The sequence below is a fragment of the Melopsittacus undulatus genome, chromosome 4 (assembly GCF_012275295.1).
Source record: "Melopsittacus undulatus isolate bMelUnd1 chromosome 4, bMelUnd1.mat.Z, whole genome shotgun sequence".
Classification (NCBI taxonomy): Eukaryota; Metazoa; Chordata; class Aves; order Psittaciformes; family Psittaculidae; genus Melopsittacus; species Melopsittacus undulatus.
Genome location: NC_047530.1, coordinates 36,993,807 through 37,007,290, shown reverse-complemented (window position 1 = coordinate 37,007,290; position 13,484 = coordinate 36,993,807). Strand labels below are relative to the sequence as shown.

Here is a 13,484-nt window from a genome sequence, read left to right as displayed (position 1 = left end):
TGAATAGCTTGCTTTATCACTTTTTTGTTTCTTATTAAAAACAAATAATCAAAATTAACTCTAGCCTGTCACCAACACAAAAGCATGTTAAAAATACTTCTACCATATAAAACAGTTGGAATAATTAAGCCAGCTACATATGAGCACAGTACACTGATATTACAGTATTATTTGCTGTAGCAATAAATCTGCCGAAATAACATGTTATCATTTAACAAGTGTGTGACATTTTTCTAATAATAAAAATTTTTGGCCTTGTTTCAATGCCATTTTGGTATTTTCCCTGGATGTTCTTCACTCATTTTATCTACTAATAGAAAACATTATGTCCTGTGAGAACAGTGTGTTCCATTGACAGCTTCCTAAGAATGTTGCTACAAAATCCATTTTTACCTATTCTTCCAAACAGGAAACCTCAAAATATCTCCTGCCTAGTACATTCTGCAGTTTCACAGAGTGGTCTGTATAAGATAGAATGCTGTTAAAAGCTGTGGTGCTTCATGGTCATAATTTTACAGTGTTTACTATCTGATTTTAAAATAAAACTTTATTTGATAAAATCTGAGACTTTAAGTCTTGTACATATTCTGTAGATGCTTCAAGCAGCTATAGCCAAAGAGTTTTATTTCTGCAGTTTTAAGAACCTGCAGGAAAGCCATGTCATTCCTCAAAAATTTGGGTAATAGAGCTGCTACTGTCATTTGGTGACAGATCTGAGGCTCTGTTTCACATGCTGTATGTGCAAGTCATATCTTGTGAAAATAGAGTCCACACACTTCAAATAGGAAAAAAAAATGTCTTGGATCTAGGACCTGTCACATGTATGAAGCATTTAATTACTAAATAGCAATATCTAAGCATCTGACTTTTGTCCCTTCCCAAAGCTTGCAGCTCGAGCAGCTGAAAGACACCTCAGTGATATAAAAAAAGAAAATGCACATAACAGACAAAAGTAAGTGCACTCCTGATCTAACTGTGAACAAATACAATTTGGTATGAGAGTATGTTCTGGATTGATGCAGTTTGGTGTTTTCTAGACCTGTGTTAATCAGCAGTGGCCTAAACAGTGCAGAAGGAGTGTAGTGCTCCACTGGAGTTCTGAAAGGGAGTCATTTGAGCATTCCTGTAATAATAACATGTAAGAAAGCGAGAACTTAAGAACTATGAGAAGGATTGAAATATTTCAGGAATGAAGCAGAATGTAGTACTGGGACTCAAGGACTTTAGGAGTGGGTTTGTTTATTTTAAATGTTTCCACCAAATGTTGTGGTTACCTAGTGATTTTACAACCTATGTATCTGGGCAGTTAATACTGAGCTAACCAGTCAGGTGGTGGTGGTTGGTAGGAGCCTTTAGGTGTGAAGTTAACCAGTACTTGGAATGCAGTTTAGAGTGCTCATGGCAATAATATCATGCTAGGAAATGTGACATCTAACATGCGACTTTGACTTCTGAATTACAGTTTAAATACAGCAGCATAGAAAAATACTTTCAGGGATTCTGAAGTTTAAAGTTCTGCTACATCCTTGTCTTTTTTCTTTTTATTTAGGAAATATGTTACTTCATTAACCCTTTAAATAGAAAACCCAGCAGTAAACAGTGCAGGCCATTGAAACTTTTGCACTTCTTGGTTATTTACTATTTTTTTGTTGTTTATTTGCAGATTAACTGAAGCAGAATTTAAACTTGATCTTTTAGAAAAAGATCCTTATGCTCTTGATGTTCCAGCTAGACCATTTGGCAGAGGTACAGTATTGAATTGTAATTGTTTAAAAACTGTCTTGGCTACTTGTAAAGTAAAAAGAATCATTGGGTCATAAGTAGCTCTAGGTCATGTTGAGATTTTGTTGAAACTAAGAGCGTTTGTAGTGTTGATGAGAGTAGACTGGGAACATGATACACATGTGTAGAGCACAGTTTTCATTTCACCTCTAGAATTTAGTTTTCAGCTTCAACTGAGAAGTTAATTATACAATTTGTTAAACTAAATATTGTGAACTTGAGCATTTTGTTTTAACTATTCCAGAGCATTCCCCATATGGACCCTCACCAATGGGCCGGCCTTCATCTGAAACAAGAGCTTTTCTTTCTCCTCCAACTTTATTGGAGGGTCCTTTAAGGCTTTCACCTATGCTTCCAGGTGGAGGAGGAGGAAGAGGTACAATTCTTAAACTTGAAAATCTGTCTATTCTGGATTTCTCTCTCCTCTACTATAAATCTGTCACACCTTTTCCTCTTGCTGGTGACAAAAAGTATTAAAACATCTAATTCAATATAAACAGCTGATTCCCTGTGTTTCAACTTGCTTCTAAAGCTTTCTGCTAAAACAGTACAATGGAAAATACAGTTGTTACTAGTATTAGGTTAGTTAGTGGATTCTCTTTAGAAGCATAGATTGAGGAAAATTAAAAGCCAAACATAATTAGTCTTGATTTATTTCTTAGACAGATGGGGTTCTGCTGAAATAACTTGTGATTTTAATGTAAACAAGATTAGCTTTCTGAAGAAAGAGTATTGCCTCTTCTATCTCATTAAGTCTGCATTTGGCAAGAGGAGAGAATACCTGTGTTGTCAAAAACATTTAATTTTATTGGGGGTCATGATGCTCGTTTTTTTCCCTTTGTTCTAAGTTTGAGGCAGTCATTATATGTGGAGACAGTTTCTTTCCTACTGATAAAAGGGACCAGGAAGGTTTTCTGTAAGGAGTAAACTTCAGAGATTGAGGAGTCGGTAAAAGCAAGCTCTTGTGTCATGGGTTGTAAGAGAAGAAAAACCACTGTTCATATTTTTGATGTTGATGGAGATAATGTAGATAAATGCTGGAGTGGAGTTCAGCATCTGTTACAGGTAATAAAGAAGATACTATTTATTTTACTATTACTGTTAAACCCACTGAGGCCTGTACTTGTTTCATGGGAAATATGCCTAACTGTCTCTTCTGCAAGTATTTAATTAATCAACATTGATTTTTAAAAGACCAGCATGGACTATTTACGTAATTCTTTGTAAAAAGTATATCTGAGTGCATATAGAAATTGATTCATTTTCTGAGTCAGAAAAGTTTGAGATTCAATGTTCAACTGTAGCTGTACCACACACAATCAAAATCATATTTGACAATTTATTTGTAGAGAGTAAGTAATGAAACTGAGCTGTCCAGTGTATCCTGTAATTGTAGCTCAGCTATTCCTGGTCAGGAAGAGTAAAAACTGCATTTCAGGATGCAAGGAAAGAGACTATGCAAAGACATAACCACTGCCCATTTCACAGTCATGCACTAATGTAACTTGTGCAGATTAAACAAATGATGTGTTTAAATAATGGCAGCTGCAGAGCAATCATACTGCTCATCACACTTTACACAAGACAATGGCGTCAAATTTGGGTTGAATTTTAGGATAGAGAATGAGACAAGAATTCAGTATTTTTGTAATTCTTCAGACCTGTTCTATTTTAAAGGAAGCTTGTAACCTAAAATCACTCATTGTTACACTTCCTCTTGCGCCTGCTTGTGTGTTGAGGAGGTGTGTTCTTATTTGTTTTCTTGAATAAAGAATTAGAACCAGAAGTGTTGAATGTAATGTGGATATTTTCTTGTGATGAGGGTATTAACTTTCAGTGTGCTAATCTTTGGTTTAGCAGCAGGTTTTTTAGCACGGAGGAAGTGATTTCTTGTGAGGGCAGTAGTTTCTCTGATTTGAATAAATTTAAACTCTTAAATTATTAAAAAAAAAATAAATGCAGATACTCTAGATTTAGTTCAACAGGAGTGCAAAGTTTTTAATTCCAAACCAGCCTTTTTAAACACTTCTAGTAAACATAACTGGTCATCAGCAAGCAGCTGGAGAGTCCCGTGGAGTCATGTGCCTCTCCTATGTTGACAGTGTTGGCGTTCCTTGATTTATTTTACTATTTTCAGGCTTAAGGAAGAGAGCCTTAATAGATTATTTAAAATACCTGGGTAAAGAGCTATCTGTTTCTTCAATTAGGATCCAGAGGACCAATGTATGAAGCTGGTGAGGAAAGAGGAGAGCTGAGTTCTGATCCCCACAGACCACCTTCAGATACTGGATCTCTGTCTCCACCTTGGGATAGAGAACGCAGACTAATTCTGCCTCCACCAGGTACAAAATTCTGCTTAGCTACTGTATCTATGGAAAAATACAGTTACTGACTTTCAGTGTATATAATTAAGTATGTTTTGCTTAAAAATATGAAATGTTTTCTTGGAACTGCATGTGTAACTCCACTGGAAAGGTTTTTTTATAGTAGTTTTTTCCCCCTTCTTTGAATAGGGTGGTTCACTTGCAGTTCTATGCTTTTAAATCTATATTGGTACTGGCAGTGCACTGTCAACTGTTCAGTTTCATAGTTTCACTGGGAGTTTTAGTGCATCAAAAGACCAGTCTGGGCTGGAAAATTTATAAGAAATCTGAGAAAGTAAAAACTTTCAATTGTACATTAGCTTTAAAAAAACAAACGAATAAATAGAAGGTAGCTAATGTTGGAAAATCCTATGTTTTTCAAACAAACATTTATATTAATAGTGCAGGAGTACCGTGGTACAGCCGACCTGTTTGACAAGTTTTCATGTTGATACTGCTTCTTTGATAATTAACAGTAAAATTAGTCTTAGTTCACTTCTTCAGCTAAATATCTGTATTGCATATTATCACTCAAGAAAGACAGACATGAATCAAAAAGGATACTACTAATATTTATCAAGTAAACAATGCAGGAGAAAGGACAACATTCCTGTATACCTATAGTAAAGTAGAAAAAGTGCTACAAAAGTTAAAGCTAAACAAATAAATTAGGTAAAGTACAGAGCTTACAGTGCCTCAGTTGTGAGATACAGCAATATTGTAGTTGCTACACTTTTGTGTGAAAGCACGATTATAAAACTCAAAGTCCACTCTGGATGCAGTTTCACATTTGCCAGATCTGATCTGTTGACATGATACTGCAGAGAGGTTGTCTCGTTTTGTTGACCTGAGCTGTGTTCTTACCCCATCTTTGTACTTGGATCTCATTCATACAGTTTTTGTTTTGTTCTAGCTTGCATGATTGATTGCTACACCTGATGCTAGGAAGTTGGTGAAAACACATTATAGCACTATGAAAAATAACAGAAAACAGCACTTTTATCAATTAATGGCTTAATATGTGTAGTACCTTATTTTGCTTTTCACCTTAATTGCTATGCTGAACCCTCATTTCAAGGCCTCACTGTTTATAACTTAGGCAGTCGTAACTTTTGAAATGCTACTGTGTTAAACCAAAATATCAATGAACTTTCTCTTTTGCAGCTCTTAGAAACAAGTTATACTATATACTTGTTGGGATCCTGTGTTTGAGATTGTTTTAGGATTTGTTTACTCACTCCGACTAATAGTGACTTTGGATATTTACAGAAGCGTAACGTATCCAAAGATTTTTGCTGTCCTAAAATGGTTTGGAATGGGGGCATAAATCTTCACTGACCTGTTTTGCAATCTCTTCAATGTTAGGTGAGCCTTATGTTGATCCAGTCCTTCCTCCTCGACGACAAGAAAGATTTTTCCCTAATCCTCCAAACACTGGAAGACTTTCTGGACCAGCAGAACTACGAACGTACAATGTGCAGTCTTTTGATAAAATAGGTGGGAATTGCTTCCATGGTACTATCAGCTGGCAGCTGACAGTGCAGTTGCCCTCAGCGTGTTCACACATTTCAGTGACCCAAGTACCATTTGTTTTAAATGGACCGCTTACATAAATTTTAGTTTGTGGTACTTAGCAACAGCCAGAAGCTCAGAGGCAAAGTTTTGGTGACTTAAACCTCATCACTGAAACAGTTTTAAGAGCTTTAAGCCCTAATACTTATTAAGCAGTTTTCATCCTTACATAATGCCTAGTAAGTCACATGTGTCTGATTCATCAACTAGGCTGAAGACATTAAACCACAACAGAAACTTCAGCTACTGATACAATTAGAAATGAGTTACCATATTTGCTGCCCAGTTTCTGGCAGTCGGAGAGAGAATCTGTGTTACTTGGTGTAATGATTTGAGAACTGGGAACGCTGAGTTCTGTTTCAGGTTGAAGATTCAGGTTTTACAGTAAGTTCTTCTCTACTGGAAGACAGTTCTGTTTCTGTATAGCCGATCACCTTCCTACCCTATTTCCCAAGCCAAGAAATCTGGAGAGGGACTTCTTACAAGGGAATGTAGTGATAAGACAAGAACAAATGGCTTTAAACTGAGGGAAGATTTAGATTAGATATTAAGAAGAAGTTCTTTACTGTGAGGGTGATGAGACACTGGAACAGGTTGCCCAGAGTAGTTGTGGCTGCCTCATCCCTGGCAGTGTTCAAGGCCAGGTCGGATGAGGCTTTGAGCTACCTTGTCTTGTGGAGGGGGTTTTGAGCTAGGTGATCTTTAAGGTCCCTTCCAACCCAAACCATTCCATGATTCTCTGTGTTTCACTTCTCACTTTGGTTTTCTAATACTTTGTGTTCCACTGAGGTCTGTCTTCTAGCACCCAGATGCTGAGAAACAGGAGAGGTGCACTTTCTTTGCACTCAGTTGTTGCATCCATTTTTACCCTTTTGTTCAGCTGCTGGCAAGCAACAATTAAAAAAAGATCCCCAACAATGTAAAAGTTGTATTCAATTCTTGGGCAGTTCAAAACCTACTTAATGGAAACAGGGTTTTGGATAATCTTACTGCTGGCATTTAGCAGTCATTAAGTGTATGTGAATGTTGCTTTTTAGAGACATGCAATTTCACTAGACTTTGGTATTTGTAAAAAATATCAAAAAAACCTCCAACAAATTAAAACCCCCCACCCCATAGGGTCTGGCTGCAGAACAGTAGCGTGTCTCTCAGTACTGAAATCCAGGCTCCAACTTGAAGGAGAACGTTATTAAAAGTGAACACATCAGTATGTGTTTCCCTAAGCTGGGGTGGCTGACTCTACAGAAGCATTCAACTTGAAGCAGGTACCTGGAGCAGGAAATGCCTCATCAGAAAGGTTAAAGCTTGGCAGAGTTTGTGAGCAACTTTCCAGGGATTTAAAATGGAAAGCGTTGTGCATTATCAGGGCACGAATATTCTCTACATGACAGAGAGTTTAAATGCTTCAGATAGTTAAGTAACAGTATCTTTGAGAAAGGCAGCACCTGCTTGAAGTGACAAGGCAGATTTTTGGAAAAGACCTGTCTGTTCATTAAGAAAAGAACTTTGTTTGCTTCAAAGGAGAAGGAATACAACATGTAGATGAAAAATCTGTCACTTGTTAGAAGTATGGTTTCAGTCTTGAGCTTTTTAGTATTGTCTTGATTCAGGCAGAAGTGGAAGAAATCTGCATTTATTAGATCTCAGGTTTTGGTTTTTTTTCTGGGGTTTTTGATTTATTTTTTTTAATTTATTTTTTTAAGAAATGAGTACCCTTAGTGTCCATATTTAGTATCTTTGTATCCAGTCAGACTCTCTTTTGACAATTCTATTTAATAATTTTCTCCAGTTACTGAAAATACTTGTTCTGAGGGAAGTATAAAGCTAAAAATGCTGAAGTTCCTATCTTCTTATTTCTGAGTGTTCATCCAGAACTGGTGTAGTTATCAAAGTCTCCTTGATGTTTAGCCACTAAGGAAGGAACCAGGTTTTGTCAGGCTTGAATGGGATTGCTGTCAAGCTCAATGCCAGAGTGAGATTTCTACCAGAGAAATAAAGTATTAGCCAGGAGGGAGGGGAAGAATGGAGCTGTGACAGTAACATTAAGATGTATTGCTAGGAAAGTGCATTTATAACTTCTAAAATAGTAAAATGGAGGAAAAAGCCTTATTTGGATACAGGAAACTACTTTGGAAAAAGCTGCAACTTTGTAATCCACATGTAGCTTGTACAGAAGCTGGGAGTAAATACTCAGGTGTAGCTTTGTGTTCCTCAGTTGTCTTTTAGGCCCCTGCAGAATAGTTTCTGGGTACAGCAGTATTTTTCCTTTTTTTTTTTTCCTTGCCCATGTATCCTGATTTCAGAAAAACAGTGCTGAAAAATACAGATATGGGTGGTGGAGAGGAGCTCTGCACTGAGTAACATGTTTAACTTTTGCATGCAGATGGGCAAACATCTTCCGAAAATAGCCCACGAACAGAACCAAGTGGAAACGGGATGAAAGACCATTCTAACCTTAGTGTAAGTAGCTAAAAGAAACTTGATTTTATGCAAAATATCTAGGAAATATCTAGGGAAACTTGTCTTCAGTACACTGGTCATATTACATTGCACTGTGCAGTCCAAATTATAAAATGATATGTATACTTTTATCACAGCAGTTAGTGTCTGGTGAATTAATTTTGGTGTATGACTAGCTAAAACCCAAAAGATTAAACTATGGCAAATGCACATAGATAGCCTTGCTCGGGATTATGCTGTAGCTGAGGAAGAATTGGAACTAGCTGTTACCAAGTGTGCCAGCCTACATCAAAGTGGGCCTGATAGGGTTGGGGATGTTCCTCTCCTTAGCCTTTTCTTTTAAGCTAACTTCCCTGTTTTCATTGTGTTGCAGAATTCACTACCTGATCAGTCACTGGCATCTGAAGGTGACACTATCAGTTCAGGGTTTGCTCCTCCACCTTTCCCTCCACTCAGACCTCCAATGATGCCTGTGGATCCTAGAGCGCCATTAATGCGAAGGGGACCTCCTTTTCCTCCCCCTCCTCCTGCTGGCATGTATGGACCACGTGAATGTTTTCCAGTACGAGACTTTGGGATGCCACGCCCTCCACTGCCAAGTAGGTAGCTTTTGCCAGCATTTCCTTCAAGCTCATGCACATCAGTGCTTTGTGCAGGTAGTCAGTAACCATGCTGGGCGAACACTTACACCTTCACTTGCACATACTTCTCATTTCAGCAAACTCAGAGCATCTTTCCTGATTGAGGTTAACTGCACTTTCTTTTTCACAGTTGCTCATATTCATTGAGAAAAGTTTTTACAGATAGCTTTGGCTGGAAAAGATGCATACTCTTCAGCATTTAAAGGGTTATTGTTTGGAGTAGGAAAGCAAGTAGATGCTTTCCTTAATCCTTTTCCTCCTATGAGGTTGCATCATATATAGATCTTAAAAGTTTTCAGCCTTTAGCTTTGACTCAGTGTCCATGCAAAGGCAGGCATTTGGGACATACCTGTTAATTGGTTTTCCTTGGAATTTGCATTAGCAGAGAGACATGCAAGTATCAGACTGAAGGGTGTCTCTCTGCCTCCTGCTGTTCTCTGATTAATCTGTGAAGAACTAAGCTGTCTGTCTTCCAACATAGAGGGGGGAAGGTATGACAGCCAAGGGCTGCTAGAGCAGACCAAAGGGGATGGTGGTGGCAGCAGCCCATTAACAGTGACTGGCTGCTGCTGTGAGCCTGTCACAGGTAACTGTGGAGAAAAGGGATTGTTTTATCCTCCTCCTTCCTTTGTCTCTTGGAAGCCTAATGCCTGACCTAAGTCTACTTTGCCCACTATTACTCCACCTTGTTAGGTGGGTCAGTGCTGAGCTTCAGTAGCATGGGATGGGAGGAGCAGGGATGTAGTTAGTGTGATATTAACTGGACTGCTCTGATTATCCCACAGTAAGAAATCCTTTTCCAGTGAGATCCTATCCTCACTATCCACCGCCACACCCTGGATTTTTGCCTCCACCACCTCCTCCTGAAAACAGAGTTGAGCCACCTCAGTCAAATTCATCAGCAGTAGAGCAACCTGACCCACAGCAGGAGACTTGACAGTCGTTTGAGTGCTGTGCTGAACCCTTCCTGTACTCTGCAACTGGCATCTCTCCTTATGTTAAGTAACCATTGTTACTTAGGTTTTGCTCAAATTGAAGCTTAATAGAAAATCCTCAGGATAGTGTTTTGTAAATAAAGAATGAAATAACTATGAATATTGTGAATAAGTGATTTCCATTGTACAATAGCCATTTTTAAATTATTTCTAACTTGAGTAATCTCAAAGGTGTATAAATCATGTGAACCATGTTTTAAAAGTCCAGCTGCTTTTGTCCTTGTTTAGCTGAACAGGGACTCTCTCTGCATGCCGAAAGTGATGGTTGCAGCTTTATGAATAGATGTGAAAACAAACTGAAACAGTTAATAAAAGTCTACTGAAAATGAAAGGACTGTCACTGGGACCATGGTACTACAGAAGTGGTTGAGGTGAATAGGTATTAATATTATTCCCTACTACTTGCATACTGGTAGTTGTATCTTTCAGTTGTCAGAGCTTTACAGAGGGATGGTTGTTCTGCCACTACAGAGGGAGGTAAGGGGAAGTGGAAATGTAAAGCAACTCCCATCACTCCTCAAAACTGGTAGTGCTGTTTGAAGATGTATAGATGGGTTTATGACACAGGAGCAGGTGGTCATGGCTCTGTGATGCTTGCCTTTGATGAGGCATGTCTGCAACAAACAGGAATTTTTACAGTGCGGAGATAAAGACTAAAGACTAATAAACTGACTTTAACATTACAGTTGGGAAGCTGAGTGGGACAAAACCACCCCTTCCCTATTGCTTCAGCTCTGACAGTGGAGAGCACTTGGGCTTTAACAACAAAGTGGCCACATGGGCTGGGGCAGGAGACTGCTGTGAGCATGCCTGCCTATCTTGACATTAGTACAGGTAATTAAAACTGCAGGGCACAACACATAATTTCTTGTCTAGAGCAGGCACAGAGGCAAGTACACCAAATATACTTACCAAAAAAGCCAGCAGTGGTCAAGACCATGTTGCTATGGTAAACATCTAAAAAGTGCAAACAAACATACCCTTTGAGAGATGAATTGTGTCCATGTGCATTTTGTCGTGCTTATGAAGCTTCACAAAATTTGCAGAATTAAAAAAAAAAAACACAAAGAGGTGGCAAACCACAGCCTAGAAAAGCAGTTGTGGTGGTGCCTCGTTCACTAGTTTGTACCTCTTTCCTTGTGGCAATGGCTATCACAACAGGCCCAGACAGTGCACTTTACTGCAGCCAGGGCACAGGCATTTCCAGATAGAGCCTCCCTCCATGTTTACTGACATGTACAAGCTGAAGACTTCTGCTAGAGGCCTTTGGCAGTTAAGCTTCAACTCAAAACCCACATAATTACTCACAACACAGTCATCTCGTAGGGGACCCTTTAAGGTAAATAAAGTAGGAAGCTGTTTATAGCAAGCCCCCACTTGTTGCAGCAGCAACAGGCAGCTCAGCAGCCATCTCTAACCACCCCGTGGTTCTCTGCATGCACACACAGACACCCAGAACACAGTTTGAGCCTGTAACACAACCTGCATCCACCACACCCCATAATTAGCATTACCAAAAAAGGTGGGCTAGAGGGTTTTTTTTCCAAGTGCTTAGGTCAAATCTGCAGAGTGACTGCTGCCCAGGGCTCCTGCTCCTACCATCATGTACTTCCACATCAGTGTATTTCAGCTGCAGAACTCTTCATGGCTCATTCCTGAAACTCCTTTATTCTCCTTCCTACTTCCAGTTTAGTCCTCACAGGTACTTAGTAAGCCTTCATACTTGAGCTATTAAACAACAGATTCTGGCAACAGACATTTTAAAGCATCATCCACTTTGAATTGTTTTAGTTGCTGTTTAGCTTGCTTCAGCTGTCGCATAATTTTTAGCCAATTAGTTGGTTTCTAAAGGCTCTAAGTTTGCCTGGAAGACTTCACAGGCATTCTAAAAGGAATGACTTGGATTTTCCCTGGCCCTTGCCATCAGAAACAACCAGAACTGCTAAGTATTAACTCACTCTTGTAGGTGGAGCCAGTGGATGCCCAGAGGTCCTTAGTTTGACAGTACTACCACTTTAAGAGCCCCTTTTTTCCCCTCCATCTCACCTTAAAGGCTCTAAACTACTTGTGAATGGAACTGTATCTTCTGAACACAGGCACACACACACAGCATTTTCTAACTGTGTGGGCTCAATATTTGTTCCAGCTTGGAACCAAGTTAACTGCAAAAAAAACAACTTTACTCCACCAAAACAATTACTCCATGCCCACAATGACACTGGAAGCTGCAGGGAAAACAGCAGATAGCCGGACTAAAATAATGCAGACTAAGATCATCCCACAGAGAGAACGGAATCTGAAATTTCAGAGGGTTTTTTTCCCCAGTAATAGCCAAAAAATCTTATTTGCAGGCAAACAATTTGAGAACAAGCTCAGCTTAATGCAACATGAAGCAGGCTGTAGTAAACCATCAGGTGTAGTTAGGTGTGTTGAATGGAAAAGGGTCATGCAAGTATGTATGTGGGAAGTCCCTGTTCCCCAATAGAAAAAGCAATCCAGTTTTAACAGTTGAGGGCTTGCATTCTAAGTTCCTGCTGCTAAATCTAGAATGCAGCAACACTAACTTGGCATCACTGGCTCTTCAGGAAAAACAAAAAGAAACAAAAAACCCCATTTAAAATCCCATTTGGGATTATGCAAGCTCAAAGTCATTTCACACGGTTTGTAAGCTCCCACTCCAAATGCAAGCACACTGCCCACATGAGGACCATACTGCTTCAGCTTGAATCCCTTCCTCTGCGTACTACTAATTCAGGATTGCTAAAAATACAAGCAAGCAACAAAACCAACTTCTATGTATTTCTAGACAACAGAACCATCAATCAGAAGTGTTATTCTCCAAACACTGCTCAGTGTACGTTTCACCACACACTCAGGCCCTACTGGCCTCCCCATGCTTGTGAAGTAAGAAAGATCACACTAGTCTGTAGTAAATAGCTTGACTTCATACCCAGGACTTAAACACAATGATTAGACTGCAGACTGGATGCAAAAAAAATCAGACATGGAGCTCTAACAACAGGCGTCTGTTGACACAACCCATATTCCACACTGTGGCTGGAACTGCAGCAAGAGAAAGGACTGCACAACTCTCCCATCCTCAAGTGGCCTGTTTCTCCTGCTCATCTCATTTTTCAGCATTAAGTTAATTAAAAGCAAAGCAGAAAATAGGTTGGACTAAAAAGAGAAATGTGTTTATGTAACTGAAAGTTAAAACAAGTTACTTCCCAGCTGCATTAAGGCCATTTACCATAGAAATGCAGTAATCTGCGGAGATAAAATTAATATCCTGTAGCTCTGTTTAAGCCAGAGGACATAGCATTTGCTTCAGGAAATTGCACTAAAAAAAGCCAGAAATCTTGATCACTTCACAACCAGATTTCAGGTGCAGATGCTGCTGAACAATCACTATCAGATTTCACTGCTTCATAAGCCTCCCTCTCCTGAGGATGAGCCCTGAAAGGCACCAAGTCCCATCACTTTGCTGGAATATGAAAAACTGTATTTACCTTATCTTTATTACCCACCACATCTTCTCAGTATGCTTGCAAATGATCTTGCTTGGCAAGTCTAGATCTAGTTGACTGCTTAAACCATGAGCAGTGCAGGAAGTCTCAGGCTTGGTAGCAGTTTGGACTACAAGGAAATGGAGATGCAGAAGCTGAAATCAT

At 39.2% G+C, this 13,484-nt stretch overlaps 1 protein-coding gene across 4 annotated transcripts in view; it reads left to right on the top strand.

Moving 5' to 3' along the window:
- The window catches only part of MIA2 (MIA SH3 domain ER export factor 2), a 34,070-nt gene extending 23,926 nt beyond the window's left edge, over positions 1–10,144 (top strand). For 2 of the 4 annotated variants that reach the window (XM_031048767.2, XM_031048766.2), the window contains exons 22-29: positions 885–952; positions 1,664–1,746; positions 2,027–2,158; positions 3,990–4,124; positions 5,511–5,642; positions 8,101–8,177; positions 8,551–8,776; positions 9,604–10,144. In XM_031048767.2, the coding sequence (XP_030904627.2) occupies positions 885–952; positions 1,664–1,746; positions 2,027–2,158; positions 3,990–4,124; positions 5,511–5,642; positions 8,101–8,177; positions 8,551–8,776; positions 9,604–9,755 (1,005 nt within the window). In that variant the 3' untranslated portion in view covers positions 9,756–10,144. The remainder of the gene's footprint in view (positions 1–884; positions 953–1,663; positions 1,747–2,026; positions 2,159–3,989; positions 4,125–5,510; positions 5,643–8,100; positions 8,178–8,550; positions 8,777–9,603) is intronic. The other 2 variants (XM_013129006.3, XM_005148906.4) reach the window with 1 other exon arrangement.
- Positions 10,145–13,484: the final 3,340 nt, after the last annotated feature.